General features: G+C 53.1%; 3 protein-coding genes across 3 annotated transcripts; all 3 read right to left on the bottom strand.

Annotated features, from left to right (window-relative positions):
• Nucleotides 1–305: 305 nt before the first annotated feature.
• lah (involucrin repeat protein) lies at nucleotides 306–17359 on the bottom strand (the record flags this gene model as incomplete). Its single annotated transcript, XM_033558176.2, has 3 exons — nucleotides 306–1835; nucleotides 1922–11833; nucleotides 11978–17359. 3 exons carry the CDS (start codon nucleotides 17357–17359, stop codon nucleotides 306–308), a joined length of 16824 nt encoding a protein of 5607 aa, XP_033414067.2.
• A 1292-nt stretch (nucleotides 17360–18651) lies between these two features.
• Nucleotides 18652–19902, bottom strand: ALT_4213 (short chain dehydrogenase/reductase family protein; the record flags this gene model as incomplete). The annotated part of the gene is made up of 2 exons (XM_089599700.1): nucleotides 18652–19687; nucleotides 19748–19902. 2 exons carry the CDS (start codon nucleotides 19900–19902, stop codon nucleotides 18652–18654), a joined length of 1191 nt encoding a protein of 396 aa, XP_089456038.1.
• Nucleotides 19903–21061: 1159 nt separating this feature from the next.
• Nucleotides 21062–24765, bottom strand: clcA (putative C6 finger domain protein; the record flags this gene model as incomplete). Its single annotated transcript, XM_089599701.1, has 6 exons — nucleotides 21062–21954; nucleotides 22008–22210; nucleotides 22273–22353; nucleotides 22415–23857; nucleotides 23923–24023; nucleotides 24130–24765. The coding sequence occupies 6 exons, from the start codon at nucleotides 24763–24765 to the stop codon at nucleotides 21062–21064; spliced, it is 3357 nt and encodes a 1118-aa protein (XP_089456039.1).
• Between the last annotated feature and the right edge of the window lie 2590 nt (nucleotides 24766–27355).

Below are 27355 nucleotides of genomic sequence, written 5' to 3' on the forward strand. Positions count from 1 at the left end.
CCGAAAAGATAGCAACAAATCAAGAATAGCATGTACATCATCAACAATACCAGAAGATAGAGGCCGTAGCATCGTAAGCATATTCGTAAAATAGAACACAAGGGAACCTTGACCCTCCATGATTATCCATTACCATTTCATAAGGGATCTTGTATAGATCCAACTCTTTTGACCCTGACGCCTCCGGATATCATTGCCAATTACCATACCAGAACAGAAAGAAAATATGAAGATAGCTGAGAGCCTTCAGCTTACATCAATCCATGTAGCTCAGCATCAACAAGTCGTGATCGGAGTGTGACGCCTCAGATCACGTTGCTAATATCCATGGTCGATGATGGAGCGACGCTGTGAACAGACTTGGTTCCGTCCAGTGACATGCGATCGCTGCTGAAGACTTTGCTGGCTCTTGGATCTTTGTCGGGTCGAGCGACAAGCACCTGAGCAGGGCAGACAACTACTTCATCTTCACCCTCGCCTGTGTCGTTGCCCTTCTTTACCACGAGCGGGAACAAGACGACCCGGACGACTGCTTGTTGTGACTCCAGCTCCTCATTCGAGGTTGTCTCCCCGCTGCGTTCGTTCATCAACGAGGCGTTGAAATAGACCTGCCGTGCTAGGTCTCCATTTGTGTCGTATTCAGGTTGGAGTGGCGGCAGCATAATGTATTCGGCCAGCTGCGTGCGCATCTCAATTGATAGGTTGACTGCAACCCGGAGAACCTTGCGTAGAGACTCCAAGAGCTGCGCTTCGACATGGCTTGGAGGTGGGAGGAGACGCGACAGAGTCTCAAAGATTTCCAATGCAACCGCTTCCGTGTCGCTTTCACGCTGACGAGCAAATGCTGGTCGCTTCGACAGGAGAGTAAGGGTAATTGCACGCCAACGATGGACAGCGCTCCGTGGACCAACCTCGCTCAGTTGCTTTTCCAGGGACTTGAGTTTTTGGCGTTGCTCACGATCCATGCCAAACAAATACCGTGTGAAAACAAACTCCCACACCATACTCATCACCACGGACATGAAGACATCGCGGCGACGAACACGGTCGGCGAGGTAAGTATCCGTATCGTAGCCGTCCAGGATGGCATTGTCGAAGCGGTCCGCAATTTTCTCATCCTGTATCTCAGCGAGTTTGCGGCAGCGTCGATGGTCGGAGTTTTTGGAGAACCGCAAAACCCATTGCTGCACATGTCCACACAGTTTTTGGCATGCAGCATCAAAGAAATCCTCATCGCGGAAGACGAGAACATTATCATGCAAGGATGCGGCAATTTGTTGTTGTAACTGCGACACCTTATCCCGAGCGGTCTCAAGCTCTTCCCTCAGCCGTCGCAGTTCATTATCCTTTCGCGCCAGCGCAGTCTCAATTTCGTGCCGCACTGTGTTCTGCACTTCCATAGAGAGCTGCTCATATCTTGAGCGCAGGTCGTCCAATTGGCGAGATGACGATTCGCGCACCGACTCAATTTCCTTGGCATGGGCGGCGGTCAGGTTGGAGTTAGTCGTAGCAAGCCCTTCGTTTTCTTCTGTTAGGCGGGTCACTTCCTTTTGAAGCCATTCCACGGAATTCTTGAGGTTTTCCACCTCGGCTTCTCTGTCACGTAGGTCGGCACTGCGCTCGTTGAGTGTATGGTCGCTCTTCCGCCGGGCGACACTAGCATTTCGAAGTTTATCCTCGGCGGCTTCACGAGCGGCAATGAGGAGTCGATTTTCCGAGATGAGTTGATCGAGACGAGCTTCAAGTTCTTGGAGGTGTTGCATACTTCGACGATGACGGATACTGGGCGGTCGGCTCGGCGACCGAGGCGAGCTGGGCGTCTCCCCCCATCCCTCCTAGACCGGGACCAGTTAGTATTGGAAGGCCAACAATAATCGCATCTATTAAAAGAGATAACAAAATTGAATTGAGAAACACTTACATAGACGTCCGTCATGGCTCGTATGGGGCGCTTGCCCTTGTCCGTGACGGGGTCGTAGGAGGAAGACGAAGCGATGCGCTCGATGTTGAGATCGGAGGGTGGGGGCTGAGGAGGCTGGGGCGTAGCGTGTGGCTGGGGACTGTGGCTTTCCTGTGCCTGGCTAGTAGCCCGCAAATCCCCGCTGGTGTTGCGACTGGTGCGTCGTAGCGATCTCTGCCCGCCAGTCACACTGTGATTGCTCTGCAGGCTTTTGATGCTGCTCACGCTGCTGGGCCTAAGGATGGGCATTCCTTGATCGGGAGTTTTTAGTACTTCTGCAGGCCATTCGTTACCTGACCGTCGTTTCTTGACAACAAGAGCCGCATCCTCGTCTTCTGAGCTTTTGAACATGTCGTTGTCCGCCACAGGCCATGTCTGACGTGCCAATGCATTATCTGTAAACTTCCTGATCGGAGTTTCGGGACGTGGAAGGACATGTTCGGGCTTCATTTCCAGACGGGGCGTCCCGTGTTCGGAAACCATGGATCTGAATCCGCTCGCTTGCTCCACTCGAACCTCTGGCTCTTGTTCCGCGATGGGCTGTAATGGAGTACGTGGAGGTGAGCTCATGTCCACAGTGGGCCCTGCTGGTCCCCCAAATAGAGGTGGTGTCACTGCCTTGATGATTGGTGTATCCTCCAGCGACCATGTTCGCGGTGGGTGATTATGTCGCCCATGAATTGACGGGCTGCGACGAAGCCCACAGGAAGAATCGTTTCTCGGAATCCGCTCGTTCCGGTCCATGTCAACAGGAGACGTTTGGCTGACAAGGGACGACTTCTGTTCATGCACAGGTAATGGTGCGTACAATGGTGTTTCGACTTCTTGGGTCCGTTTATCGCCATCGTCGTTCCATTCGATCTCAATAGATTTGGTTTCGTGCCCCAGACCGTCAGATATCACAGAAACATTGTACGAGGGGTCAACCTCAACGTCGAAGGCAAGGTTAACTGGGGTGCTGTTTGTGTCGTGCATCTTCGTATGTTCTTCTAGATATAGATCTCGTGTAGAAACCGTAGTCGTGGGCTCCAGGTTCTTCTCATCCTGCTGGCCCTGTAAATGGCTCTCTTCCGGCTCGCCGGCCGGGATAGGCGCCTCCGAGACCTTGATTGCGCTGTTCTCATCCGCATTTTCGTCAATAGTCTCATCCTCAGCCCTATCTTTTACCGGCATCAATACTTGGCCCGGAACAGGTCGTCGAAAGGATCCGCGCTCAAGATCTGGGAAGACGCTCGCAACTTTGCTCTGCTTAGACGGCACCACTTCCGTCGCGCTCTTTGCCTGATCCCGTGCCAATTCATTCTCGGGATGCTGCCCAGCGTCTTCGTGAATTGACTTAGGGGACACTTGCGAACTTACAGATTCTGCTTTCGGTCCGGCAGATTGCCCCGTCTCGGCCACGGCAGAAGGGTCTATCATCAACCCACCTTCTTGCGGAGAACTTTTGGTTTCATCGACTCCTGTGTGCTGTGAGCTCCCGTCGTTGCCTCCCAGTAGTTGCTCTTCACGCGATAGACTTTGTCGTCTAAGCAATCCCTCTGGGATGGCAGTCTCGTCGAATTCTGCAATGGCTGGCTCAAAAGGAACTGCATGAGCCTCAGGTGATGGCAGTGGCGTCTGTTCTTTGATTTCGACTTTACCTTTCTCCCAGTCTATTGCAGGCCAGTCATCCTCTTCAGCTGCACCTTGGTGCACCTCCGGAGCTCCAGGCTCGACCTCAGGTAAGCGTGGAACCTCCTCGACTATTTGCTTGTCGGAGGCAACTGTCAGAAACGGATCTTGGTCTATCTTGGCTTTGTCCGCGGTGGAAACGGATTCCCCGATAGATTCTGTTGGATTTTGCAGCTCCGGCTCGTCTGGGGGCTCGATGGCGTCCTTGGCAGATTTCTTCTTGGCTTTTCTTTTCTCTTTCTTGGATAATTTTCTCGCAACAGCTGCTATAGGTTCAGGCTGACTCTCGACGGAATCCTCGACAACTTCGTCGTCTCGAATCTCAAGGCCTTGGCTTGGTTCAGCCTGAAAATTGCCCTCTTTTTCCTGCTCCATCAATAGCACATCCTCGGTTTGATTGTTCATATTCGGAGTCTGCTCAAGAGTCTCTTGGGGTCGAGCGGCGTCCGATGGAACCAACTGCTCAGACTTTTCAAGTTGCGTCCCCTGCTCTTCTGAAACGTTCGCCTCAAGGATATCACCAGAATTCTCCGCTAGGTCGGGCTTGCTTGGTATGGTGGGCGTAGTCTCCACAATGCTGTCTTCTCCAAGCTCAGCAGGGGCGGGAATTGTGTTCTCTTCTTGCTGTTCTTGAGCTTGCTTCTTTGCCTTCTTCGCCTTTTTCTTGGAGCTCTTACGACTCACGGCTGCTTCTTCGATTATTGGTTCCGTAGCTGTCTCATCACCCGCTGACTTCTCCACAGCAGGTAGTTCCTCTGGAGCCGTTGCCACATCCTCATTCAGCAGAATTTCCCGCTCGAACGCCTGGTCGGGAGCCTCTAGTGATTGGAGGCTTTCAACTGTCTGGCCTTCAGACGTTTCTTTGGCCTTTAAAGTGTCTTCCACCGGAACCGTGAATTGAACCGCGCTCGAATGCAGTTCCCCTTCGCCAGCGTCTTCCGTGGTCCCGGTAGATATTTCCAGAGCTTGGGTGGATACAGGAGTCGCGAGCTCGGTTGGCTGAGCATCAGAAACTGCAAGGAGGTGCTCTCCAGTCGCCAGCTGTTCCGGCTTCGATTCACTCTCGTGTGACTCAACAGCAGCCTTTAGAGCAAGGCGCTCTCTCTTTTTGTCCTTCTTGCTCTTCTTCCGTGAAACAGCCGGTGCTTCCTCAAAGCCGTCCTCCGCAGGCGCTACGTCTTGTTGCACCTCTAGGGTCTCCTCCACGTCTTTGTCCTCAGCTGCGATCTCAGCTGCTTTCTGTGGCTCGGAAAGCTCATGCGATGGCTCGGTAACGGGTTCTGCTTGAGACTCGGCAACAGGTACAGCGGTATCAGTCGGCGCATGGCTTGTTGGCGATTTTTCTTGTGCAGCATCCACCAAGGGCTCCTGCAACGTCTCATCGGTCTTTGTCTCCTGTTGCTCCTTCTTTTTTTTCTTGTCTTTCTTCTTTTTCTTTCCTGCGGTTGATAACGGCAGCTCTTCCTTCTCCGGCTCAAGGATATCCTCTGATTTTGAAGGATCGGTAACCTCGATATCAGTGGACTGATCCTTAGTCGTGGCATCTCCGCCATTTGGCACGGATTCTGAAGCGTGTTCCTGACTAATGGAATCTTCAGGTGTTCCTTCAACGGCTGCTTTCGCCGACTCCTCCACTTGTGCGTCGCTTCTGACCTGATTGGTATCTTCTCCTTGGCTCGATATATCTTCCTTCTCTTCTCGTGAAATCTCAAGTAGACCCATCTCGGGTTCTTCGGACACAAGCTCGTTCTTGACTCTCGTACCTTCTTCACCAGATCGCTCTAACCCATCGTCAACGGCCGGCAAAGCATCGTATGCGTTGTTTTCAAGTTGTTCAGCATCAATTGATCTTGCTGCTTCGCCGATGGAAGTTGGCTCGGTTTCATGCGCGGGTTGGAACGGACGATCGGGAGGCGTTACTTGTTGTTGCTCTACCTGCGAAGATACCATGTGATCAGTCCAAGTCAGAACTTTATCGTTGCCGCCGTGTGGTTCGGTGTCGTGGGACTGATTTTCTTTACCGTCATCTTCAGCAGGCGCGAGTGCCGTCTCAGGCGATGGCTCCGAGGACTTCGCTTCGGTAGAGACGGCTTCACTCGTTTCTTGTGAGAACTTCGCAGCTGGGCCATCCGCTTCGCCACTTGGCGTGTCCAAGGGCGCATGTTCCGAGATATCTGGGGCGGTTTCGGCGGTGCTGGCGTCGTCGTTTGCGCTATCAAGGATCTTGGACTGGCGCTTCTTGTCTTTTTTCGCCTTTTTCTTTGCTTTTGCCGACATAAACCCGCTGGGCTCCTCTTCCGGTTTCTTCTCTTCGTGCACAGTTTCAGACACTGTGGTGTCAGGCTCGGCAAATTCGAGGCCCTTGTCCGTTTCAAGGACCGGTGTCGATTCGAGCGGTTCAACGTTCGAAGGCTCAGGCGGTGTCACTGGCACTTCTTCGGTTGACTCCAGAGTATTCCTCTTTTTCTTCTTCTTGTTTTTCTTTGACTTAGAAGGGCCGGCTCCTTGCTCACCAACGTCAATGGGCGTTTGCGACTCGGACTCTGCTTGTTCCGGCGAGGTCTCTGGCTTGATGCTCTCGCGGTCTTCTAGCGAAGGCTGGAAAGCGAGCTCCTCTTTCTTCTCGTCCAAGGACTCAGCGTCCTGGACACTCTTGACACCGTCCTCCTGAGTTTGAGACAAGAGGGACTCCGACGAGACTGTCTGTCCTTGTAATGGGGATGCCTCATCAACAAACGGTGGAGCTGCAGTTTCTTCCACGACAACCTGTTCCTCTGTGATTGAACCTGAAGAAGGCTCTGTCATCTGCTTGTGTTGCTCTGTAGCTTCTGTAGCCTCGACGGTTGGCTCCGGTTGCTCCGGTTGAGTAACAATATCTAGTCCACTGCGAGTCAGGTTCTCAGAGACTGTTTCTGCGGGCTGAAGCTCCTCGGTGGGAGCTTTCTGTGCGGTAGGTTCGTCCTCGAGTTTCGGATCCTCATGCGGGGTCACTGTTTCTCCAGGGTGCTCAGGCTCGCTCGGCTGAGTCGACGGCTCTTCAATCTCGAAGGAGACAGACTTTCGTTTCTTTTTGTCTTTCTTTGCCTTCTTCTTGGACTTTGCTGTTTGAGCTTCCTCTGTAGACTCCGCGGTCTGGGTTTCATCTGCAGCGGGCTCTTGCGTAGCTTCATTAGAAGCAGCTTTTGCAATGTTCTCTGGTTCTTCTGGAGCGGAATGTGATGCTGGCTCAGCGGCTGTCTCTGTAACGATTTCAGTGGAATCCGTCTCAGGCTTCTGCTCTTCAGGAGAGGAAGGAATAGGCGCCGATTCATCAACAGCCGAAGGCTCTGGAACACGGTCGGGCGAAGGTTCAGCAGTTAGTTCTTCCTTGGTAGAGGGACTCTGCTCATCGTCTAGGGCAAGCGACTGGCGCTTCTTCTTTTTCTTTTTGTCCTTTTTTTTCGAGGAAGCGGAAGGCTGGTCATCCTGAATCAAGCCTTCAGAGCCAGCTTCGCCGTCCGGAACTGCACCACCTTCGTCAGTCTCTTGACTAGTCTCTGTACCGACTACTTCGGTTTGAGCTCCTTTTGCCGTCAAGCTATCGTCGGGAGTATCATTGTGCTCGATTGTCTTGTCTGGAGCATCTTCAGGGATGTCCTTTTCTGCGGCCTTTAGTTCGTCGATGGCAGCACCACCCTCCATTGCTGGCGTAGGGCTGGATTCTTCTTGGACAGGTTGATCAGCAGCAGATGGTGTTTCAGCGGGAGTGGCCTCGTTTGTATCCAACACGCCTTCCTGGGTCAATGGCTGTTTCTCCAATTCAATATTCACTTGTGCGACATCGAACACCGTGGAAGCAGCTTGGGGTGTGCTTTCATCATTGGATCTGGGGGTCACGTGTTCTGGTACCAGCACGTACTCTCCATCAGAGTTGGGGCTGCGGTCCGCGTGCAAAGCCACATCCTCGTTGGGTTGTTCTTGCGAGTGCCCAGCTGTCGCTTCCGCGTGCTCAATGGCATCCAAAGTAGGCTCGTATGATTGCTGTTCAGACGGCACTTCCGGGGGCATCTGAGCACCTTCAGAAGTAACATCCTTGGCATCAGCTCCTTCAATCGACTCAGATGCAGGTGTCTGATCCAATAAAGCAGATTGGCGTTTCTTCTTCTTTTCTTTCTTCGCCTTCTTCTTCTGCGCGGCGGTCATAGGGACAGCTTCCTCCGCCATACTTAGATCGGGTGTTTCAGTAACTGAGTCAACGGTCGGCTGGCTTCCAGCTGGCTCCTCTAGCATTGACTCTTGATCAGTTTTCAGGGAGGAATCTTCGGGTGCGACACGCAAATCCGCGTTCCCGTCTGCAGCGTCTGCGGGAGTTGACGGCTCGGAGGCTGGCGTTTCATCAGGTGCAAAAGACAGGCTCTGCCTCTTGTTCTTCTTGCTCTTTTTGCCAGACGGTATAATCTCCCCCGCTTCAGGCACAGGTTCGGACTCCGGTTCAGGGCCAGGCACAGTCTCATTATTTGGTTGCTCGCTGGGCTCGGACACATGTGGTTCTCCGTCATTGGTCTCGTCTTTCTCCACAGGTAAGTTCAGTTCACCTGCCTCCGCTGCAGGAATGGGCATAACGTCTTCAATCCCTGCAGGTTCTTCTGAGACACCCGACTCTGGCGGTACCTGACTGTCGCCCGCTACCTCACCGCTTATTTGACGCTGCGGGGTCTCCGCAGTATCAACTGATCGGAGCTCTTCAATCTTGGCTTCTGACTCTGACTGGGGCTGGGAGTCGGAAACATTGACTGATTTGCGATTCTTCTTTTTCTTGCCCTTCTTTTTTGGCTGCTCGTCAATGGGCTCTTCCGGTACTGTCTCCAGGATGTCTTGAGGTGCAGCGGGCTGGGATTCGCTCACGATCTCAGCTACCATGTCTGGCGCGGACTGTTCCGCTCCTGTCTGATGGATTTCTTCAACTGTACTTGGCTGGGAATCGTTTGCTATTCCGGTCATGCTTTTGGGTAAGGGTTCCTCTTTGATATCTTGAACGTCCGTAGCTTCTTTCTTATTTTCCTTGACAGCCTCATCCGGCAACGTTACTTGAGGTTCCTCCACAGCAGTGGACCCAGTGGTTGCAGCCTCAGACCCAGGTTCAGGAACGCCTTCAACTGAAGAAATAGGCTCTGCAGTATCAACAGCCTCGCTCTGAGCCGCTGTCTCTGCAGTGTTCTTCCGCTTGTTCTTCTTCTTGTTCTTCTTGCTGTTTTTGCGTGACAACGGAGTTTCCGATTCCGTGGTAGTGACAGTGGGCTCTTCGATCTGAACGCTAGATTCTGCTGTTTCCACCCAATCCGTAGAAGGAGAATCAAACACGGGGGTAGAGGGCTCCTTCACCTGCTCCTGCTGTTCCTCGGGAAGGACTTGGGTGACAGCAGGAGTATTCACCTCGGCCGGCTTTTCTGGGATCTCGGCCTGTCCTTTGTCAACTGGCTGTATCTCGGACTCTGGTGCCTTCTCCTCGTTCTGTGGCTCATTAGATTTAAGATCGGCTTGCTGGGGTTCGGCGCTCTTGTCCTCGGAAGAGGAAGCCAAAGCGTCATGCCAGACCTCAGGAGAGGCCGTCTCATTCACCAAGTCACTTTCTGCTAGTCCCGAAGGATCTATGCCAGAACTCAAGTCGTCAGTTTTGTGGGTGAGCTCGGTATTCTCTGGCAGCTCTTGAGCGCGGGTAGGCTCAGCTTGGAACTCTTCTCCGGAGTGCGGCAACTCTTTAGCCTTATTATCAGTCTCTACCGAGGAGTCTTGGAAACCTTCCGGTACTGGAACATTTTGAAGTGTAACATGGGTAGGGTCTTCAGTAGCTTCCATTTCCTTGGGTACCGGTTCGGGCTCGACAGTATTCTCGGCCACAGCAATGGGACTCTCCTCGGTAGGGTTCGGTTCTCCCTCCACAGGCTGTGTAGTTTCCACGGTAGGTTCTACCTGCTCTGCGATGACCTGTGAAGTTGCAGCTGATGCTTCCGGTGTCTCTGTAGAAGTGGGGGCCTGCGTGTTCTCCTCAGGAGCAGAGCCCTTGTTCTTCTTCTTTTTCTTCTTTTTAGACTTCTTAGAAGATGATGTCTCGGCTGGATCCTCAGCTGGTGTTTCAGCGGTTGACTCAGCAGGCGTATCCTCGAGCGCAGCAGGTGTCGGTTCCTCTTCAAGTGCCTTGCTGGCGTCCAGTGCTTCCGTGGCCTTTTCTATATTAACTGTAGCCTCTGTCGGCTCCTGCTCGGGTGCAGCCGTAGGTTCAGCACTGGCAGGCTGTTCAGCAAGAACTTGCTCCTTTGGTGCAGGCTCGGAAGACTCGACGGCATCAGTCCGTGCATCTTCAACAGTAGAGAACCCCACCTCCTTCTGATCGACAGTCGTGTCATCCACAGGCGTAGTTGGCTCCTGAGTGCTTGAGTCCATACTCTGACGTTTCTTCTTATTCTTCTTCTTCTTTTTCTTGGCAGAAGACGAAGATGGCTCGTCAGTATCGACCGGTGGCTCCTCCGTTTGAGCCTGATTGTTGTCGTTCGCGTTCTCATTTGTTGTCTCGGACAGAAGCTCCTTGTTTTCCCCGGCTAGGTCTGGGATGACCGCACTGGCGTCCAGCTTCTCCTTTTCTTCGGATGCTCCTTCCGCTAGGGGAACCACTGTATCCACCGAATCCCTTCTCTTGTCATCTCGCGGGACACTGCTGTCGTCCCCGGTCGGATGCGATGTCTCTTGCTCGTCCGGGTGTGGGGTTTGGGGTATGGGCTCTGATATCTCAGGCGACTGCTGCAGGTGCGGTTCCACGGGCCCCTGCTGTTCGCTAACTGCATTCACTATTTCGTCCTTTGACTCTTCTGTGGCTTGCGGTTGCTCAATTTCTCTAGCAGCTTCGGGCTTCTCGCCAGTAGAGCTGGTGGCTGCAGCAACCGCAGCATCGACAACGGCTGCAAAGTCCAGAGGTGCGCCGGGGGCGGGGAAGAAGGTTGCTGCGGTTTCATGGTCGGCATTTGACTTATCAGTTCTGTCCATATCACGAGGAAGATCCACCGGACCTTCTTTGTCGCAAACTGCAACATCCGGCTGCATGCTGAGATGACCGCTCACAGCTGCTGCAACAGCAGCATCCACCACCCCAGCGAATCCAGGGCCTTCGAAAGTGTTCACGATCCTAGTTTGAGTGGGGGTGGTCTCCGTGTCTTCGGAGGCCGCGGTGACATTATTTTGCGGAGTAGACGGCCGAGGGGGCAAGGCCTCAGCTGCAAGTTCTACATTGTCTTCATTCTCAGCACTTGCATCCTTGACACCAACGGCCGAGCCCTCCGCGGACGGGAGATCTCCCATGTCAAAGGGCTGTACGTCTTCGTACGGGCTCGTATCCTGAAGGAGCTCCGAGGGAGAGTGGAACTCATATTTCAGTTTCTCTTTCCGTGAAGGAGGATGTGGGTGTATCCGCTCGAAAGTTGCCGCCGTAGGTGTTGCCTGCTGCGAACCTAGGGCATCATGCTCGAACCCTCTGCTCTGAGACATGTCGATGCCGCTTGGTCGCCGAGTGCCGTGGACATGATGGCTCAGATCAACCGCCTCCCAGCTTCTCTCGTCCTGAAGCGCAGTAAGGTCTTCCACGGAGGTATTCGCGGATGAAGTCTTGCTTGACGGCAGCGATGGTAACGGTTCCTCGGGCTCATGCTCCCCGTGTCCAGGACCGTGACGCTCTACCAACCATAAGGGCCGAATCTCGCGCGAATTCTTGAACTCTGTAGAGTTTGGTCGGCGTTTAGGGGCTGTTGGAGACCCAGGAGACGGTGCAGTAGGGGCGCCGACGGAAACCGAACGGTTTGTCCCAGGCGAGACTGGGGGGCGACGGAAGTGCAACGGCACCGCGGTAGGAGAATCCTTCGACCGCAATATGGATGATCGTCGTGACGACTGGCTCTGATTGTCTCCCTCTTGCCAATTCCGCTCGGGCGAGGCAGGCCGACTTCGGGACCTGGGGGCTGGATGCATGATCCTCTCCGAAGCTTCAGGAGGTGTCGAGCGCCCTCTTGGCCGCTGTTCCAGTACGCCTATACCCAATCCTGTGACGGCTCCTTCTGCCAAACGAACGCGCCCCGAAGCACCACTCTCTCTATCGCCGTCGCCTATCTGGACTGGCATTTCGGGGCCTTCTGCTAAAAAAGACAGGTTCTCGTCGTTGTCTTCCGATATTTTGCGATCCTATACGTGGAGGAAACGAGGGGTAAATCATTTTAGCATATGCGCGTTAAGATTGGCTTGCTTGATCGGTCCATATTTGGGCCATAAACCAAGCACAAGACACGTTACAGTAAATGAGATCAGAACAGTTAAAGATGACTATACCTTCTCATACTCCCCCGGTTTCCCCGCCTCCACAATATCCTCGTATCTTCGTCGCCGTCTCTCTTCCCTCCGTTGCCTGCTAGACTTGTAGTTCTCAATGTCAATACCATCCTTGTCTCTAGCCTTACTGTTCTCCTTGTCAGAACCACTCTCCTCATCCCGCCGGGAGGACCTATCCTCCTTCCTCCGGCGGCGAGACTCCTCGTACTCTCGACGTCCTACCTCGGACTGAACGTCACGTGAAGAAGGCCTATCTGCAGAGGATGACGTCTTGCTGTCTACCGGCTCTGAAACTCTCGAGCCAAAGATACTGCTGAAGAACCCTCCCGCTTTCTTCTCTTTATCCTTGTCATCCAAGCTCTTGCGTTTCTCGCTGGACTGCCCAATTCTGGCGGGCGAGGATGTTACAGAGGCAGAGTCAGTAAAGGTGTCACTGTCACGCTTGGACCGCCTCTTCCGTCGCTTTTTCTTCCCCTCGCTGCCATCCTGTTCAACTGACGCAGATGCGGCATCTTCACCATCATCAAAGTAACCGCTGTCTTGTGTGGATTTTCTTGGTCTTGTTGAGGAATCGTATTCACCAGATACAGGGGCAGAAGCAACGGACCGGCGGTCTAATTCACCGTCATCACGCGAGTCCACATCACGCTTTGATTCCGAGCGTGACTCTTCCGTTTCGAATCCTCCGGGCATGGAAAACGAGTCTCGAGCAGGAAGCTCGGATTCATCGCGTTCCTTGCTAGATTTTGGGCTATTTTCTGTCTTGGATAGAGCTTTACGTGGGCCGGCTCGCTCATCTTGCTTCTCAGTGAGCCGGTCAATTACCTCCTGAGCGATCGAAGTTCGAGTCTGAGGCTCAAGCGGGTCCTGATTGTTAGCTTCCCGTGAAACAGGCTCGGGTTCAGTGTACAGTGGCTGCTCTTCGACGACTCCATCGGGTTGGGCCTTTTCATCTTCAGGGGTCTGAACCTCGCCTTCGACAAAACCATGCGGGATCCGAGACCCTAACTCGGTCTCAACCCATGGATGCCTGTATTCGACCCCGCCGTGAGAGCCAGGAGGCGAAGACCGGGTATGATATGCGGGATCCTCCGTCACGAGGGCAGGATCAAAGCCTGCTGCTGCAGTGGCAGCAGCCAAGGCAGCCGCAAATTCAATGTCCGCACCGACATCATCCGTGACGTTTTTGGGGGATACGTCCCGTTGTTGGAGATCCGGCGAATGAGGGTACTGTCGCTCTCTTGTGGTTTCATGGTCCACTGATTCAAGTTCGGAGGACGTGGACGGAACTTCGTACTCATGCGTTTCATGCTCTCCCCAGGAGACACGGGAACCGGTCGCTTGTCGTGCAGCAGGCTTCACATCTTCCTCTTCTTCGAGAGGAGGCAAATCCCGAGGATTACCCACGGGTGAAGCAGCATCTCTGACGGATCCGCTCAGACTTTGAGGAGGAGTGGGCTCGGTAAGTTTGAGAACAGGCACCGACCATGGAAGATGTCGGTATCCGTAATGCGACTCCTCTGCTGGCTGCAGCGCTTCTCGAGATTCTCTTTCGCTTGCAGGTTCGATCTCAATGATAGTAGGCATCGAGGCAGGCGCGCGCCGCTTGTAGGTGTCCGGGCTATGCCGCAACTCTTCAGGAGCGAAGAACTCGGCGTAATCGTCGTATTTATGGGGACTACGACTGGGACTCGGCGGCTTGTTAGGCTCCGGCTGACGTTCCTCGGGCGGATGATCGTTCATTTCCTGAGCAGGCTCAGATCTACTACGGGTGGACATTGTTGACTCCGGCTCGGATCCACGACGACGCTCCGCTCGGCGCTGCTGTCGACGTTCCTCGTGACGTCGCTGGCTGGTTTCGGAGGATTCGTCCACAGAACTTCTTCCAGATAGCACGGTAGCTGCAGCTGCGGCGCCTATTGCACCCGCGGCGACAGCACCGACCCGCGAGAATGAATCTTTGTCTTTTTCAGAATCCTTGACGTAGCGATCCTCTCTAGGCTCTTCTTGTCTGCGGTCATCGTATCCACGGTCTTCGTAGCGTCCTGAACGACGGTCATCATCCCAGACGTTCGGCTCGTATTCTCTATCAATAAGTTGCACGCCGCTGGCCCGCTCCGCTTCGCGCTTCAACTCCTCAAGGCGATCCGCACGTCGCTCCTTATCAGCTTGCTCCTTGGTCAGATCAAACTGAACCGAGCCCTGGTCTTTGACGGTCGAGCGACGCTTCAGTCCGGTTGCTGGCACACCTTCCAGAGGCTCTGTATGGAACACAGGGGAAGAGTCGCTTCTGTGGTGTGGCCGATTGAAGCCTAGAGCTACATTCTGAATTTGTTCAGGTCTGTAGGGGATGTAGGAGGTCGGGGGGAAGGCAGGTGGGATCACCGGAGCAGCGCAGGCTGGAATCGACTCGCCCTGGGTAGCATAAACCGCCTGCGAGACTGGCGTCATGGGTTGCGGTTGCTGCAGTGGAATGGGACCAGGTCGAACGAATGCGGGTTCAGCAGGTGGCAGAGACGCCACCCTGACCGCATCCACGAGGGTGGGATCGCTAGTTGGCACGGGGGCCACATGCTGCAAGCTTCCGGGGCTGCTTGACGCAGGCTGCCTGGGTAGTCTGGAGTCTTTGTCCTGAGTGGACGCCAGCGCAGCCGTTCCTAGAGCACCTGCAGCGAGAGCAGCACCCGTAGGGAATTTGTCCTGAGGGGAGCTAGTCTTGTTCCTCTTCTTTTTATCCTTTTTGCTTCCCCATCTCCAACCCCATTTCGAAGTGCCAGAGTCAGACGACAGTGATTCATCGCTACCGAACAAACCGGTATCACCGAACGCGAGCGCCGAACTGACACTGGAGGAAGACTGGTCTCCTGAGTCCAGATCCTCCCAGCCCTCATCGTTAGTGACCGATGATGCGTAATCTGAGTGTCGCGACCGCGTCTCCTTCGCCGCGAGAATCTCTCCCGTCCGCCGACTTCGTCGGTGAGATGTAGCAGCTAATGCGGTGGCCGCAGCGCCTAATCCCAGCAGAGCTGCATCTACGCCACGGTCCTTCTTCTTACTGCTCTTCTTGTCCGACTTGCGAGCGGGTGTTCGCGCGAATCCGGTACCAAATGCCAAATCCGCATCAAGCGAAGAAGAGGATGAGTTGTTGAACGAAAAGATACTCCTGCGTTTCTTGACTCGGCGCCTTCCACGGTTCTCAGAGGAAGCCGTGAAGAAAGAGGCAATGCCACCGCCAACGGACTTCCGGGCAGGTTGGGAGATATCAACAAAAGAGGAAGAGTCAGAGGTTGACGACTTCCTCCCTTTTGACTTTCTTGGGGATCGACTGCGGCTGCGACTGCGGCTTCGATCACGAGACTTGGCCAAAGCCAAAACTCCTGAGCCCACAGCAGCACCTACGGCTGCATCCCTGAGCGCCGAATGGCGGCCATTTCGGGAGGACGAACGGGATCGGGACCGAGAACGGTGTCGCTTATCCTCATATCGACTTTTCGAGTCTGAGTAATTGCTGCGGGACTCACGGTCTCGAGACTGACTCCGACGCCTGTAGACGCCACGCGAGGTCTGGCTTCGCCGTGTTGTTGAGACACTTTCAGTGTCGTTGGCAGTTCTTACTCGTCCGGAACGGACGCTATAGGTGTCTTCAAAATCTTTGTTATTGAAAAGCGCTTTGGCGCCAATACCTCCCAAGAGTCCAGGCAGCAGCCAAGAACTCCGTGATGACTTCTTCCGCCGGCGACCTTCGTCCTCAGAGGATGTATGGCGACTTGCCTTTCCCACCCGCGACCCACCGCTGTAGCGCTCGCCGGACGAACGGCGTGGGCGGTAGTGATGTTTACGAGGAGCGTCACGCGAGGAAGTGCCGGGTTCGAAGCAGTATTTGCAGACGCCTATGGCTTCCGTATACTCTTCAAACATACCAACCCCCTCAGGATCACGCCAAAAGTCAATGAACTTATCAAGCGGACCACGTTGGCGCTGCTGAAATGCCAAGCTTCCCGAGGAGAAGGGAGCCCCGTGGTGGACAGCAGCATGGTGGGGATGCAGAGGGCTTGCAGCATACGGCAGGGCTGCTCCTGTTCCAGCAGCGTACCACGCTGGATTGGCCGGTGCATTGTGGATTGTCGGGCCTGGGTTTCCGAGCCCATGCTGGGAAGATTCGTCGTAATTCTGCATGGTGTACTGGGATAGATGGTCGGTGCTCGACATAGAGTGGTGCTGGTGGTGGCCAAGCATGTAACCTGCTGCAGCACCCGCTGCCGCCGCTCCAACCGAGGCTCCGATACTATGGGTATGGGGCGGTTTGGTGGTGCTGGATGTCACAGGATGGACATATGGAGCAGTCGTTGGGACAGGTTCCGGAGGTGATGTCGGGCCGGCCGGCAAGGGAAAGCTGCCTCCTGCTCCATAGGCAGCAGCTCCAGCGGCCATCCCCGAAATGCCGAATGTAGCGTTAGACGGCTTGGGAGGTTTGGACGTGGCTCCAGCAGTTGGACGATCCGGTCGTCCTGGCGCTGGATCCACCGCGAGCTCTGCGTCGTCTCCAAAGTACGCAGCGGCTGCGCCCACCTGGCCCATGCTGCTCGGCTCCGGTGGTGGATTGGCAACAGGCGATGCAGTCATGAGATGCGCCTGGCTGTTGGGAATGATAGATGGAGGTTTAGGACGCACACCTGGCTGCTCCGCAACAGACTGTCCCTGATCGCCATAATAATCCGCTGCTTCGCCGGCGGGATTTGGAGGCCGATATGGCTCGGCAACATAAGCAGGGAACTGACCTGGGAACTGCTGCTGGACATGAGGGTCATAGACCAAGGGGGAATTTGGCTGCATGGGCATTGATGTGGAAACAGGCGGCAAATACGTATCGCCGGACTGAGTCCGTGACCGCTCCCGACGGCGGTCGCGAGAGTCTACATTGTCATCTTCTACTTGCGCCCGGTCGTTCCTTTCCGACCGGGGCCGTTCGCGCTCACGACTCTGCGATCGGTCCCGGTCGCGTCTGCGAGAACTGCGCCCATCCCTGTCGCGAGTATCGGAATATCGATCGCGACCGCTTTCTTCATCGGTATCTTTGCGTTTGGGTGTCCGTTCAATAATAATTCGATCGTGCTCGACCGATATGCCCGGTTCCGCCGTCGCATAGCTCGAAGCGACAGAATCGCCCGCTGCGCTGGGAGCGTATCGCTTGCTGCGGCTGCCTGAGGAAGAGTAGGTCGACAGATCGCCCAAGCCACGATCACGGTCGTCACCCCGTGAGGACTTGCGGCTGACTGTCGAAGAAGCCTTGGAGTTGGTTCGGCGGCGGCTACTGCTCTTGGAGCTGGAGGTTGTGCTGCGGCTATCGGAGGAACGGCCCCCGCCCATCAGGGCCCTGAACATAGTGGGCTGAAAAGAGCGATCAAGATGATGCTCCGTGCGGCTCAGACAACCATGTGGGAATCGGAATGTTGAGACTGGGAATGCTTCGAGGGTTCAAGGCGGAGCTGGTGGCTGGTTGACTGTCGAGAGTGGAAAGGAACAACAATCGTCGTAATGCACTAAGTCAATCAATCCAAATCGTAAATTAAATCAATAGATTAATCAGGTAGTTGAGCGTGGGATCAAAGCAAATTCGTGACTCGTGATGCTAAAGGACGATGGCATGAACAGGGTGGAAAACAAAAGGCCCTTCAGCGCAGCTCGAGAGGAGAGCCTATCGAACGGATAATGGATAGTTGTTTTCCGCAAGGTAAACAAGGACAAACAACGGAGCTGAGCCGTGGTTCTTTTTCGTCGGCAGCCCCAGCCTGAACCGCTCGGATGATAGTGCTGGGTCAGCTTTGATGCTAAGGGTGGTTGCTCCAGACAATCCGCTGCCAAGGCGATCCAGTGGGCGGTTAGCGCCTAAGGCCGCGAGGGCACGGTTCAGATTTGTATTAGCTTAGAGTAGCCGAGGAGGAACAATAATAATGAAGATGATGATGAAGTTAGACAGAATGGTGATGAAAGTAAGAATGTGGGGAGTTGAGTCGATGCATATGATAATTGGAATTCAACCAAGATGATGACTGGACGATAATTCCCCTGAACGTGTATACGTCTTGAGATGGCAAAGAATGCCTGCAGGACTGAATCGAAAGGTGAGTGAGAACCGACGAAATCGCGGTGAGGCTGGGGAGGCTGGTTGGCTGCACGTGCCGAGCAGCAACGAGGACCACGAGAAGAATATGGTAGCCTTAGGCCAGAAGGCTGGTAATGAATTTTTTTCACAATAATATGTAGCTACAGAGGACTGGATAGGACGTATTATTTACTGATTGGAGATCTGCTATGGTTGAACCTAATCAATCCTTCTGTGTGCCATTCCCTGCGCCATTCCGTACAATCCTCATCATCACTCGAGGTTTGTGGCTACCTGAACTTAGGACCGTACATTCCGCCTCAGGTGTCCATTTGAGGCCTCTCCCATAGCTGCAACAACCTGGTCACAGACTGTTTTCCAAAGAAAAATAGAAATAAAAATAAAAATAAAATAAAAAGAACAAGCACAATGCTAGAGTACTCCTGTCCAGCAGTAGTCCCACACTAATTACTAAAACTCTCACTCGGGTCTAGGCAGCGTCAGCTAGACAAGCGGAGCAAACAGTCCAAGCACCAACCAAGCTCAACCAAGTCATAAAGTAAGCCAGCTTCTAATCAGCACGCATCAATCTCTCCAACCACGACCTCATAGAATGCTGGAACCAAGGCGGAAAGCTCCTCAGATTCCGAGCAAGCCACCCTGAGGAACCCGGCACAACAACATGCCCACTATTTCCCGTGAGGATCTGTCTCACCAACTGCTCCGCGACCGTCTCCGGCTGCAGCAGCGGATTAAACCACGTATCCTCCGGAGTTAACCGCCCAATGAGTGCCGTCTGCGTGAATCCCGGCGCGAGCATCACCGTCCGCACCCGCGGGGCATGATACCTCGTCACCAGCTCCGCCGCCAGCCCCTCGTGGAACGAAATGGCCGCGGCCTTGGTGGCGGAGTAATCGACCATATTAGGGGTGGTGGTGTATCCCGCCAGCGACGCAACGGTGGCGACCATGCCGTGGTCGCGTTTGACCATGTGCGGCAGGAACTCGCGCGCAAGCCAGTAGTGCGCGAGGGTGTTGACCTCGAACTGGATGCGGGTGTCCGCCTCCGTGCCGCCGAGGATGGTCTTGTGGTTGCAGACGCCGGCGTTGTTAATGAGAACGGTGGGCTCGCCTAGGGTTGCCCGGATGTCGGCGGCGACGGCCGCGATGGCCGAGGGCGAGGTTATGTCGCATTTGTGGAAGCGAACGGTAGGCGGGAGGCGGCCCTGATCCTCCTGTGGTGGGTGGATGTCCAGGATGGCGACCTTGGTGCCGTGGTCGCCGAGCAGCTGCGCGATCCGTCTGCCTATCCCGTTGCTGCCACCCGTCAGCACAACCACCTCGCGGTTCCAGTCGAACCGGTCCGAGACGCCATTGTTCAGAGTCCGGATATTAAGCCAGGCGTTAACACGGCGGAGGACAGCAAGGAAGGCGAGGACCTGGAGGACCTGGAAGAATCGTGAATGCTCGAGGGCGAGTCGGTGGCCCTTCGCGGTGCACTGGGCCAGCAGCAGGAGAGGGAGCGTCTTCCAGGGACTCAGAAGCGTGCTCTGAATCCATTTTCCGAAGACATCGGCAGTGAACCCTATACTCCGGAAGAATTCCTTCCTTTAGAATCGATAGCCTAGCAAACAGTGGACGTTTGGGATGTGAAACATTCAGACCAACCTTCGCGTGAGAGCCACTTTCTTGGTGTCACCATAGTGGAAAACAATGAAAGTGTTTCCCTCTAATGTAGACCATCTAATAATCAGGTTACGCTGGACGACGGCCCCTTGGACCTTTTGATCTCGAGCATGACCTCCTTGATGAGCGACCTGCATATATAGGCGAGCCGGAGCATGATGGTTGTTGCTGATCGTCCAAGCAAGGGACTGCGGGGAAAGCTTCAGAAGCAGCCGAGGCGGGCTCTACGTCCCTCGCCAATGCTGCCCTGTCCAATGGCATGCTACTGTTAATGCTACATATTCAGCGTTCATTGAGAGATTGTCCTACAATTGTCACTTATAATTTGTGTAATTCGCTGGTCACGGGTACTTTTCTCCTTGCCGAATTATGCGTTGTACAAGTAAAACCCGGATAGCCTCCGAGCAGGAACAAGTCTCTCCATCATCTCTACGGTCACACCGTTGTCCCTGTTGTGCATCACGCACGGCGAGTGCTCCTGAGATGCAAGTCTTTATTGGAATGAGTAACGTAGGCTATTTGACAAACAGGTCCTATCCTGAACTCTTATAATGAAGTCAATGACCCAATGACACCAAAAATACGGTAGAAAGTCGCACACCATCACTTCCATCCCGAGCCATTGGCGACAATCATCTGTTAGACTTTAAGCAATTTCGCATATTCAGCCGTCCATCTGTCCAAGAATGCAGGTAGCCAGGTCTGTTGGCGACCACCAACCCTGCTTCGCTGAAAATGCAACGACACGATCCCTCCCATAGGTACCCATTCGCAGTCACAATGGTGAGGTGTAACCAGCGCCGTTTGAACAACAAGGAGGAACAAGGTATCAAACAACAAAAAAAGGTCCGATGCTAAATAAACCCGGTATGATCAGAATAATTTCACGTAGCCACCCATTCCTTCCCAATGCGCAGCAAATTTAATCAAAGAGAATAACCCAAGATATTGAAGCCCTGCCCAAGAATGACTGATAAAAAACAAAGAACCGCCGTGCAAGACAGCTATGTATGTATGTTATATATGAACCGTGCCATGTCAGGCATCAGTATATGCAAGGGAGCCAAGGGTCGAAGGAAAGAGCATGGACAAAAGAGGGGAGGAAGAGAGGTTCGAGTCGAGTATGTCCTAGAAAAGAATAGATTCGAAGGATCGGTATGGATTGGATAGTTGGTCTTGTAGAAGCCCCACTCTGATGGCGAGGTCTACCTTTTTCAGGCGACCCACGGGGATACCGTGCAGGCGATGTTCTGAGGCGGTCTCCCCAGGGGCAGGGAGACGGGAAGTGGTAGAAACCTAGCTATAGGCAGATGAGAAACTCGTGGCGGGCTCTCCAAAAATCTTCTCATAGATTTCGGTGAGAATCCGTGCATCGGCTCGAAGACTGGGGGAGATGTATCGGCTCTGCAACAGGAATTTAATTGTTCGCTTGAGAAGTTTCTCGAGCACATTTCGGTCCACCAGCTCTGAGAGACAGGACATGTAGGTTGCAGACAGCACAAGCATATTGCCGAATTGCGCATGAGCAGTTCCAAAGATATTTGTCACGATCGGACGACCTTCGATTCCATCAAAGGCCTCTGTACTCAAGATTGCAGAGTCGATGCATACTTTGCAGGCTCGTCGTAGCTTAGGCGGTAGGTCTCGGTATGCAATGGTGCCCATCGAGCCTCCGTGAAAGGAAGGGGGAGCGCTATGAACTGCTATGCCCATATCGCTCGACAGACGCGCCATGTTTGAAGCCCGTTGACTGTGCGGTAATGAGGGCGAAACCTGCTGAGATTTCGAGCCAGAGAGAACGGACCCGGCGGGTGACTCGACTGATGCGGCAGTTGGATTGGGATTAGGGAGTCCAGCAAAATGCAGAGCATGATATAGAAGAGGACGATGGATGATGTATCGTGCGCCGTAATATTTGGCCCGCATACGAGCAACATTTATGTCGTTTGAGGGGGGATCAGTGTCTTTCCATTTCATGATCTCTGGAAGACTATTTCGCCACAGTTCGAGATTCATGCTAAGAATTTCTTGCACGTTTGATGTCCACCGGTTGTTACTTGAGCTGCTCGTGGTTGTAGTATTACTGGAAGGATTAGCTGTGATTGCGGCGATTGCAGCGTTGACAGCACTCGCAGAACCAGCGGCATTGGTGGCACTGCCAGGGTTTGCATTGTTGGAGCCTTGTTGTCCTATAGAGGTATAATTAGCGGTTTTCCTGGAGATATGGTCTTGGGTGCCTTACTCTCAACTTTGTACAGATCAGTGTGGACACGGTTAAGGACTTTCCGGAGGTGGATTTGGGCAGAATAGAAAAACATCATCATGGTACTGGGGGCGCAGATTTCATTTGGTAAAGCAAGTGTGAAGCGTCCCTTTGGTAGACCTATACGTGACTCTGCACGAGAAATGCCACTGGCGGGGAGATCGAGTTCTGCAAGAATATCACTATATCCGAAGTTAGTTGGGCCCGCAGGCTAGATCTGACAGTGACACCATCACAAGCATACCTCTCAAGCTGAAGACATGTCCAATACGCAAAATCGTAGAGGTCTTTCATAGGTCCGTCCTGCATCTGGTCATAGCGTTTCCTGGTACTACAGTCAGCAAGTCACCTTTGAGGGTTCAGTTCGGCTCTAGACAAAAGCTTACGATCGGATGAGTACTTGGCAAGCGCGAGCGGCTTGGTATATCCATCCATGACTCTGGAAAGGATGCGCTAGTTGGCCGGCGTAAAGTCCTGCGAGCAGAGCCGCTTGAACATGAAGCAAGCCATTAGCCCCTTGAAGGCCTCCCAGGATCTGCGTGGCATATGCATAATAAGATAAGCCAGGAATGACATCGACGTTTCTGAGATGTCGATTGGCAGGCACGTCTCGACCTGATGACGCTGACCGCCCTCCCACGCTTCTCCGACCGTCAACAGGTGAGGGAGACGGGACAGCGTGCGGTGCGTAGAAGCTCCCCTGCGCTGGACCAATCATGTCAGATCCAGCGGGAGATAGGACACTCCGTGTGGGCGGGCCAGGAATCCACTCTTTGCGAAAATCCGGGGGGCTATCCGTGACAGGACCGGGGACTGGTGCTCCCACTTCGCAGATACTGCCCAGCGCAAGCACGAGGAGGAGAACAGCGTTGTCGATTGACTTTTCGATGCGACGGCTCGTCGCTTCTGTCCTAACGCCGGCGGAAGTTGGAAAATCGCATGCTGCGCCTTGCAAAGTATCACATGACCTTTTCCTTTTTGCACCTCGGGGCATGTCGCCTGTCCCTGTAGACGTCGATCCAGAGGTCTTCGGTAAGCAATGGAACTTGATGAACATTTCGATCTTCTTGTCCAGGTCACTCTGGTCGAGGAAGGGATGAAGTTTGTGGATGTGCTCCAGGTAACTGCGATGATAGCGACGGATAGTGTCCGGATCGGCCCACAGAGTACCAAGCTCGTCAACCCCCTTGTCTCGAAGCTTCTGCGGGAAACCGCTGGGATGAGAGCTCTGCGTCCAAGGACTACTCGGCGATGCTCGGTGCGTGTGACTATCATCCCATCCGCTGCTGGAATTCGAGCTAGTTAATGGTGTTGGCGACATGCGATCCTCACTTGTGTCGTCGCCCTCACCACGGCCATAGACGCGAATCAAGCCACGTTGCTCTTCAAGCTTCATCACATAATCCTCGTCGTACTCGCGGGGATAGAGTAGATTCCTAATCGATGGCCAGGAGAGCAACTTGTGGGCAGCCGTTGTATGTTCCACTGGGATGGACAGCTCACCGTCCTCCCTCTCCACATAACCCTGCCCTGGAGGATCATTCGAATCCAACTGCTGCATTCCATCTCCATTCTTTGATTCTGACTCAAGCAAAATATCAGTAGCACTTGGTTTCAGCAATCTATCAAGTGTCTGCTTGGGTGGCATTGATCGGGTGGCATCTTTGACAGCCAAAATCTTCGGCTCTTTCAATCCGACCTCGTTGGAAATCTTACTTAGCGTCATCCCATGTTCCATCTGTACTGTTTGAAAATGCGTCAGACGCTCGTCGAGCTTATCTTCCAGATATTGTATCTTGTCCAAGATCTGCTGGGTGGCCTTTTCCTGTCTAGCTTGAGGGTCAGTATCCGACAACCAACCAACCGAAGGACAGAGGTCACGCATGTCACGCACTTGTGGGGGGGAACTTCTTTGTAGACACAAATCAAATTGTTCTCCTTGCAGTGGCTGCAGGCGGGCCGCCCTTCATCGCACTTTGCTTTTCTTGCTCTACACTGATCGCAGGCCTTTTAGACAATGGAAAGAACATAAAGTTAGTCTATTTGCTTTGTATCCCGCGCAGTCTCGTTTCTCCGCGCCATGGAAAAAGACAGTCATTACCTGTTGAGCCCGGGCAGCCTTGCGCTGACGCATACCAAAGGCTTGACTCTGGTAATAGTTCGGCTCATAGGGAGCAGGAGTATGCGAAATATGCGGAACCGGCGTCGGAAACTGAGCTGGAGGCATCGTATGCGGGGCTGGAGGAGGGGGAGGGGGGGGATCGCCATTACTGCTCTGTTCTTGAGGGGGGTATGTCATCCGCGAACGAAAGTCGGGGGGCGCCGAATGAGGAGGAGGAGCTGGATGCGTCGGTGCTGAATGGGGGATGGAATCGTGCGAAGTTCCATTCATAGGACGAAAAGTCGGCGGATGCGACTCTGTCGGGGTGAGACTGGGAGCAGGCAAACTATTTGGCCGACCATACGGCCCTTCCGGAGGGAGCTGAGGCAACTCTCGATTCGGTATGACAGGATACCCGTGGGCGGGCAGGGAAGGTTGAGGGGGGTTGGAGGCCCGTCGCTGCTCGGCGTGATGATGCTCGAAGGACGGTGGGTAGGGGCGCCATGGCTGATCGTATGCTCCCGGCGCATTTGCCAGGCCATGCGCCGCCTCAGGAGGAATGCGATGATGCATTTGAGGGGGAGGAGGGCCGGAGTAAGGAGGGAGCGCCTGTGGCTTATCGTCCGTTCCAATCATTTCGACAATGGTAGGTCCGCACCTCCGGCCGGTGACTCCAGGTTGCCGTAAATCCGCTACGAACGGTCTGTTCAGTGCGACGGTCATACAGTCATGAGGACATGTTGCAGTCCCGCAGAAATCACAGTGTGCAATGTCAAGTGAGCGAGTGGGGTGGAGGGACAGCGAGAGTTGGACAAAGCTCAAGAGCTTCCCGAAAGAGGCAATTCAGCCGGTCAATTCTTTTAGCTCTCGATAGTCTGCGTTGCGCGTTTCACTCTTCTATTTTTCTCTCCGTCCCTCTTTTCGGATGGATATCTTCCTTGAAACGTTTGCGACCAGTAGCTCCGAACGATGCAATCGAACGCTTAGAGGCGCAGTTTGAGGGAAGTAGTGATTGACGGGCGATGGCAGTTACGAACGCACAGAGGCACGGTGGAATAGCTTTCCGATAGCTATCCAGGAAGAGCCAGCAATCCGTTAACTAGGAGAGAATTAAGAAATGAAGCAAGAAATAGACAAGAAAACAATTGAAGCAATGACAACTGAGCGGCCAGAGGACGACTAATGCAACGGGATACCCAAGGAGATGGGTAAGATAGCAGGAATGGACAGCAAACGCAAAGCGGATGCACAGTAGCCGGACCGTTCAAAAGGTACTAAGCCTGTTATAGTGCAACGGGGGGAAGAGGGAAGAGCAAGAGATCTGCGGCCACACTAATTGCAGTGGGCACTTGACCCTGGTAAGCTGTTGGCAGGGGAAGAAGGTACTTTTTTAGTAGCTTCAGATAGAGCTGACCAGGGTGGAGGGTTGGAGTGTACATGTGGTGGCATCATTAATATAAGAAATCACACTGACTCCGCTTGGAGAGGGAAAAGACGGGGAAAAGTAGAAAAGGTACACATTGGTAACTTCATAGATCCATCTGGCACAGTCCAAAGCCAGTAAGGTAGTACGATGGTGATAACGACAGAAACAACCCACCTCGGTGAATGAAATGCAGTGTGGATGAAGAGGAAATGAAGAGAAGCAAACAGGCAAAAAGGATGGGAAGATCGAAAACAAATGATGATGGGATCATGGGACGCTTACACAAGAATAGACTAGGTATCCATCCAGAAAGGATAATTCAAATAGAATGGAGACGCCAGAGGTTTGCCTTTTTCACGCTCCGATCCTTCGGGAGATGGATAGCTGTTTAGCTAGGTAGGTAAGCCAAGCTGTCGGGTCGCCCTGGGTGTGTCAAGAGTCGATCGAGCAAATGGTGGCAGAGCTTGAGGTGTCGGGAAGGGTGAGCTCCAGGAAAAATAATAATAAGGTAGTAAAAACTGTGGAATAATAATAATATCGAATAATAATAACAATCACCTCAAATTTTTATCAAATGGTAATGGTAACGGTATTAATGCTCAAGAAACGCGGAGATAGCCCCAAAAGGGCAGGCCGGTTTGGATGGAGCAGGAGTTGGAGACTCGAGGGGCGGAAATATGATTATTAAGGTGGAAAATGGAAGTGAGGATGAAGGATCGATAATCCCCGTGATCAAGATAGAAGGAGGGGGTTGGAAATGTAGGCTGCGATGTTGACTGTTCAATAGTTCCACACTGTCACCATGGAATCGCAGTAACAGCTTGTTTAGTGTAAGTGAATAACGTAGATTTGCGACTGAGAGATCGAAGGAGAGCGATCAGAAAAAGTAGATGTGGCCGTGGAGATGCTGTGGGTGCTCCTGGTACTGACAAAGACTGATGAGGAGATGGCATAGAAGGATGCCAGAAAATGCCCCTCCTTGATAGTAGTAGCTTTAGTAGTTGTGCTTCTCTCCTTTGATTCGGTTGGCTCAGGATCTCTTTTGAGTGGATGGGGAATGTCAGTAAGTAGTAGTACCTTAGGTACCTGAGGTAAATAGATAATAATCAAAGTATTGAACCTCCGACTCGAAAGAAATACGGAGAAGTAAAAAGGCATACTTTTCTCTGCGTGTCTCTTGTTTCTTTGATCTTCTTTTGTTTTTCTTTCCTTTTCCTTTTTGACGCGCGCGTCCTTCTGACTGACTGGGTCTTGTTACTTGTAACCTGAGCCAGGATCCTGGTTCGCATGTATTGACACAAGCCACCAGAATTGACAGATCGTTTTTGGTCCTTGTTAGGGTTCCTCATTATTTTACGCCCTCCGGGTCTGGAAGCTGTCTCGGTTTCTGGTCTCCTGAGGATGTTTGACTGCTACACTTGGGGGAAAAGAAATAAAATAAAATATAATAAAACATAGAATAATCATGATAAAGTAAATAAAAAGTGTGGAAATGCAAATACCTCCTAGTACTACTACGGAGTGGAGCCTAACGAAACTAATATTAATGGAATAACCGAAGCTATGGAGCAAAGCTGTCTGCTGATGTGCGGGATCATGAGCGGGCTGAAGGACGCAATAATAATAATAAATAATTCTAATTAATTTCCACCAGAAAAGCATTGGAGAACCTCCGTACTCCGTTCTCCATATCGATCTACTCATTCTGAGTCTCCTGAATAGCCTGCAAATAGATAACGATTAGCGTTTCCACGACGTTTTCTAAATCTAAGTTTCTTTCAATTTCCTATTTTGTAGCTG

This window comes from Aspergillus lentulus (genome assembly GCF_001445615.1).
Source record: "Aspergillus lentulus DNA, contig: Alt08, strain: IFM 54703, whole genome shotgun sequence".
NCBI lineage: Eukaryota > Fungi > Ascomycota > Eurotiomycetes > Eurotiales > Aspergillaceae > Aspergillus > Aspergillus lentulus.